The 5,899-nt window shown below is 34.3% G+C and overlaps 1 protein-coding gene across 1 annotated transcript; it reads right to left on the bottom strand.

The window, feature by feature from the left end:
• Positions 1 to 1,715: 1,715 nt before the first annotated feature.
• On the bottom strand, positions 1,716 to 5,543 carry LOC146928790 (monooxygenase 1-like). The gene is made up of 6 exons (XM_085700997.1): positions 5,291 to 5,543; positions 5,053 to 5,199; positions 4,439 to 4,489; positions 4,179 to 4,350; positions 2,956 to 3,190; positions 1,716 to 2,414 (listed from the first exon to the last, which is right to left on the bottom strand). The coding sequence occupies exons 1-6, from the start codon at positions 5,368 to 5,370 to the stop codon at positions 1,870 to 1,872; spliced, it is 1,230 nt and encodes a 409-aa protein (XP_085557123.1). The 5' UTR covers positions 5,371 to 5,543; the 3' UTR covers positions 1,716 to 1,869.
• Between the last annotated feature and the right edge of the window lie 356 nt (positions 5,544 to 5,899).

The raw sequence follows: 5,899 nt of genomic DNA, 5'->3' as shown, positions 1-5,899 counted from the left end.
GAGAATGAGGGAACATAAAACTTGACACATGTACAACCCAAGAGGGTATAAAACATGAAAATACAAACCAGGTGGACCAACCTAATAAAACAAACATTCCTCACGAGCGCCACCTAGTGAACCCGATGATGAGAACAAAACTAGATAACATAAAAAGGTGAAGAGTGAGCATCCACAGGATCAACTAGGTTCACAATTGGCGAATAGATCGACCGTCAACACGGTATCACGATCCACGTATCAGCAACCCCCTGAACAACGCAGCAGGCATGATAGCTCTTTCGAGCATAACAGTCCAATCCCAGTCGCAAAACTGAGATGGATAAGAGGTACCAGAGAAGAGGCAGCCCTGAAGTCTTGAGACTTGCAGATCTCAACAGACCTGGAATATCAGAGAATCAAGCACAAGGACACCAATTCAACCGATTTCAAAGAACACCAAACAGCCCTTTCGGGTTAAATTAACCGGACCCTTTCGAGTTTAAGTAACCAAACCATCGCAAAAAAGCCACATCTGATGCCACCACCCAATCTCGTACCAGAAGCACACAAAAGCACAAAATGAACATCAACCACAACACAAAACGATAACAAACAAACATCAACACAACACGAAACCTAAAAAACGGCGAAATCCGAGCCTAAACAGATCTGAAAGGCAAGATATCTATAATGTTGATTGCAACCTTAATAAAATTGGAATCAGCAAGATTTTTTTTCTTTCTTTGGGTTAATATATGTTTACCCCCTGTAATATTAACGAATTCTGGATTACCTTCCTGTAAAAAAATTATATTGCAATCTTGTAATAGGAAGATTCTTTTGTTTTAGACTGTCACACCATATGACTATGCAGAATCGTTGATGTGGCATGATCTGTCAGCATGTGTTCATTATGTGGCACGCTTATTGTGTAATTAATTATGTTTTTAATTTTTTTTCTTCCTACATATATAAATGAATGTACATGTCAGTATTTATATATATAAAAAAACAAGAATAAACAGAAAAGGAGATTAAATTAAAAAGAGATCCTGTGTTTTCCATCTTTCTGTATATGAGTTCATCTTCTCATCTTTTCTCCTTCTGTGTTCCATCTTGTTTCCTAATTATATTCCAAACCAATTATTTTTATGTTCTCTCTATCCCTTTTATGTTATGTCTTATGAAGCACGGACACTCCTCGGATAAAGTGTGTCTCCGTGTCAGAAATGTGTTGTGTCTGACACCGACACGACACAGACATATATAATTACACTAAAAATTATGTGATTTTTTAAAAAATTTAGCTATGTCGGCGTGTCAGTGTCCATGTCGTGTCCGTGTCCGAATAATTGATTCATCTGTTCTCACTATCGCCTCTCTATGACTCCAAAGAAGATCTCAACTCTTCTTATTTTCCTCTGATTCCAAACCTATTTCGTTCATGGATCTTGATTACGGTGTTATTGCACATAAAAAAAGACGGTGTTGTTCTAGTCAGTAACTTCAATTCTTTTGTTCGAGATCTGAGCAAAACCAACACTTAACAAGATCTATATTAACCCTTTTTTTTCACTAAACCAAGAAATAGTGTTAAACTCTTAAAAAATCCTAACTATAATGTTGATTGAAACCTTTCTATAACTCTCACATTAATTCCTAACCATAATCTAATGACACAACAGCCTCAAAGTACGTTTAATTACACATAATTAACACACTCAAAATCATCATTTAGCAAAGTCACAAAATTTCACATTGCCTTTAAAAGATAATATCACATTTCACATTATGGCAGAATGTCACACTTAGAACAATACATACACAAGCATAACATATAATGAGGTTTTACATTGCCTATGTGGCACAAGATTATATTTTCAAAAATCATATATAATTTAGATTTTCCTCTTCATGTAGAGTTCCACAATTATAGTGTGAATGACAATTTGGGTCTCTAAATAAAACAAACATGATTGCTATGACTACAAATCTTACTATCCTTGACTTTGTATCAAGCTTCTTCCCCACAAGATAAGTATTTAAAGAGAGCCAAAAAATTCTCATCTTCCTCTCTTTCACGTACTTCTCAAATGCTTCCTCTACAGCACTTCGCGCCATTATGCCGTTTGTTGTATTATGCATCTTTTTTGCTAGACATCTAGCAAGAACAATTGCATCTTCAATGGAGGCTGAGCCACCTTGTGCAATGAATGGACCAGTGGCATGCATTGCATCACCAGCAACTACCATTGTTCCTTTACTGAATTTGTTAAGAAGCAAATCCCATGGTGGACGGTACTTCAAGTCAGTGAGATGCAAAGAGTTCAGCTTGCAATTTCGTATCATCTCCATCGCATGTATCGGAAAACCCTCCATCGACTCCATTAATGATTGTCGTATAAGAGCTTGATCTTTTGAAATTATTGAATCTGCTTTTGTAGGTTGAAAGTGAGTTATCAATTTAAAATATTCAATAAGAGTTTATTAACTATGCAATTAGCATAGAATATTTCAAATACATGTATTTAATCACATTTTACCATCTCCATTTTACAATTTTATTTCTTGAAGTACTTTAAGTAAGCCACTTAGTGAAATGAGAGATGCCAAAAGAGTTTTGATAAAGAGTTGTACTAACCTAAAAAATAACCTAATCCACTAATTTACCACTTTACTAATACTAATTTTTGTTGATTAAAAAGCAAATTATTATAGTTCATTTACATTATATATAACTAATATATACTGCTAAAAAAGTTTAAATAGTCGCGTAAACATATGAATTTTATTTTTCATTTTGACTGAGTCTTTGAGCTGTCAAAACTAAAAATGGTTTCAAGTTTTTGTCTCTAATTATCGTCGTCAGTTCAAATTTTTCTATTGTAATATGGTTTAGTGTTTAGGGTTTATGATTAAACAAATTTACAGAGAGATTGTATAATTTCAAGGGGAATTTAAGAAATTAATGACCTTGAGCAGTGTTGAGTCTTGTTACAAACCAGTAAACAAGCTTGTCAGTCATTGGGATCCTTCCAAGCTGGACTTGACCTCTGCTTATCATAGCAAACTCACTAGGAAATTGATGACCATTTGGATACTCTGTGAAACCTCGAGCAGCACATGTAGAGAAACGCAAGAGCTTTGTTTTGTGTAGTCCAACCATATTTGCAATGGTGGAATTCACACCATCACATCCAATAACAACCTGATATTTACCAACAAACTACATGTGCTTAGTTGTTGTATTTGCTGTCACATTATTTACTTGTTATAAATTGTAACAAGCATTTTCGATGGGCCACTTAAATTTGGTCACTTAGTTGAAAAAAGCCGATTAAAAATTACGACTCAATAGGAATTTACACACAAAAACAGTCGATCGAGAGCAAAATTAAGGGGACTATTAAGCAATTTAAAAAAAAAATAAAACACTTTCTAGATGAAGCTTTTATGAGAACTCTCAAATTGGGCCAGACGCCCTAGCCCAACATACCACATTTGAAAGAAAATAAACGAGGGTTGATTATTTCTCTTTTGGCCCTCCCACAAATGCGCAAACCATTCTGGAGATAACTTCAGAACGACATTTTTTGTATTTTTAAAGGCTTAGAGAGATATCTTTTAAAGGTTGTTTTCTTCAGGAATAAGGGTAAATTGGGATAGGGCCCGATTAGCGCAAACTTGGATAGTTAACAAGTATGTAGTGAAGGTTGCTTTATATGATCGTAACTCTCAATCACAAAATCATACGGATGTTACAACCCAATTGTTGATTTCTAAATCAAAGTGTTACTCCCAATCAACTTATTTCAGAAGTTGACCAATCTGAGAGACCTAAACAGCAATCATCATAAATAATTTATATATTATTCAAAAAAATTCATAAAAGATCCATTGCCTACTGGTCCGGTTATTTTCAGAGCTCCTACCAACCCATAATCCGAGCCAATCGGGTCAATCCATGGGATCCGAACAAAATTGACAAGTCTACTTTCTTTTTTGACTATTTCTTTTCTCACCCTACTGATTTCTCGCACGCTCTACAAATTTTCGATTATATAATCCGAAAAACGTTGAACACTTAAGAAAACCCTCTAAAACCCACCATTTTTTCGGATTTTATAATCTGAATAGAGCATACGAGAAGGCTGAAAGGTGAAAAAAGTAACAGTCTTATTTTTTACCCGACGTACCTTGGCTTGAAGAATACTTCCATTACTAAGCACAAGCTGTTGATATTGTGTGATCGGATCAAATCCTATGGAAACTACTTGACATCCGGTGCGTATAGTTTCCATCGGCAAACAATTGGCCATGGCTTTGATCAAATCAGTGCGTTTTAAGCACCTAAATTCTCGATAAATCCTGTTTAACAAGCAAGGTTACTATAAGATGTTACAAACATGATGTCCATTCTAGTTAGCTATACAGAGAGATTTCTGTCATTACTCACCCAAATGGTACTTCCTTTGCCTCATCCTCGCCAAGAGATATGAATTTTCCCCTAAATATAAGATAATGATGTTATTGAAATTTATTTATCAATAACCAACAAGTAGTGTTTATGCACTGTTGAAGTAGATTTTCTTAAATGTTGTTTAAAAATGTATTTGGGCGATCATAAAGAAGAGAATGACATGCTTGTGCCAATTGTACTCACATACCGTTAAATTCATTTGATTTCGAAGTAAGATATATATGATAAAAAATATATAAATTCCATTGTACTCTTTTATTCCTAATCAATACAACTTCCAATTTTATTCATCTATTTCAAGTGATTACGATTTTATCGCATTTAGTCTATGCAAATTTTGTCGCTAAAATGTAAAGAAAAAAAATCGTAATTTTTTTTTTTGTAGGAAAAAAATTGTGATCTTTTTTTTATGGTGGCCGAGGTTCGAACCCCGAACCTTACATCTTACATATTTTATGCATTGTCCATACCAACTGAGCTAAGCTCACGAGGACAAAAAAAAAAAAAATTGTGATCTAATAGTAATAGTATATATAGGTGGAGAATTTTATTTTTATTTTGGTTACCGTGAGATAAAAAATAAACATTACCCATGTATTTGAATAGCAGTTTCTCTAAGTATTGAACCAACACCAAGCTGATCAAGTGCATGCCAGCCATTAGCTTGAACAATTATAGCTGCCCCTGTAGCTCTCAACTCCTCTGATCTTTCTATCACCAAACTCTTTATTCTCTTCCTGCAAAGTTAATGAAAATGTAATATTATCTTATAAGATCATATCAAGGTTTTATATACATAAATAAATTTGGCTTGCATAATAATAAAACCTATGAAGTGCTAGGGCTGTTGCAAGGCCGCATATACCACCTCCAACAATCACGATCTCATTTTCTACACTTCTCTTCATATTCTTGATACCAAGAAAATAAAATGTTTGTGTATACAAAAATCCCAATCTTTATGCGTTGTTACCAGTACCAAGACAATGTTTGCATCTTTTTTGTTCCTGTTGTTTTACATTGTTTATCTCGACGACCATTAATGCAGAGATTACTCCAACAGCTCCAGTGGAGAATGACGCCACTATAGGATCAACCTGACTATAATATCCAACATAATAGTTATTATTAGAAAGTCAGAACTATAAATAGAATAAGTAAATTTTGAGACCACAGGACTATAATTTTACATTGCTTCCTCTACGAAGAAACAGTAAATAGGTGACGATAAATCAGGAAGAGACATCTAATTGCTAAAGCACAATTATAAAAGACTTCTAATTGCTCAATATCTAGTTTAGTTACACATGATAACTAAGACAAAATACAAAAAGATAAAAACATACCCTAGAAAAGATAGGAGAAGATAGAACTCCTCCTTGCTCCTAGAATCGCCTTCCCTCTTGAACTGTTCCAGTTCTGAACGAGAAATTGTGA

This window comes from Medicago sativa, chromosome 4, assembly GCF_051527215.1.
Source record: "Medicago sativa cultivar Bolivia chromosome 4, Bolivia_mono, whole genome shotgun sequence".
Classification (NCBI taxonomy): domain Eukaryota; kingdom Viridiplantae; phylum Streptophyta; class Magnoliopsida; order Fabales; family Fabaceae; genus Medicago; species Medicago sativa.
Note: the sequence above shows the minus strand (reverse complement) of the source record. Positions and strands in the feature narration are given on the sequence as shown.

Coding starts and splice junctions, on each gene's coding strand:
- LOC146928790 (XM_085700997.1), bottom strand. CDS start 5,370: ATGAAGAGAAGTGTAGAAAATGAGATCGTGATTGTTGGAGGTGGTATA. Junction 3,191..4,178: donor GAAGTATTCTTCAAGCCAAG/GTACGTCGGGTA, acceptor GGTAAATATCAG/GTTGTTATTGGATGTGATGG. Junction 2,415..2,955: donor AAGACTCAACACTGCTCAAG/GTCATTAATTTC, acceptor CTACAAAAGCAG/ATTCAATAATTTCAAAAGAT.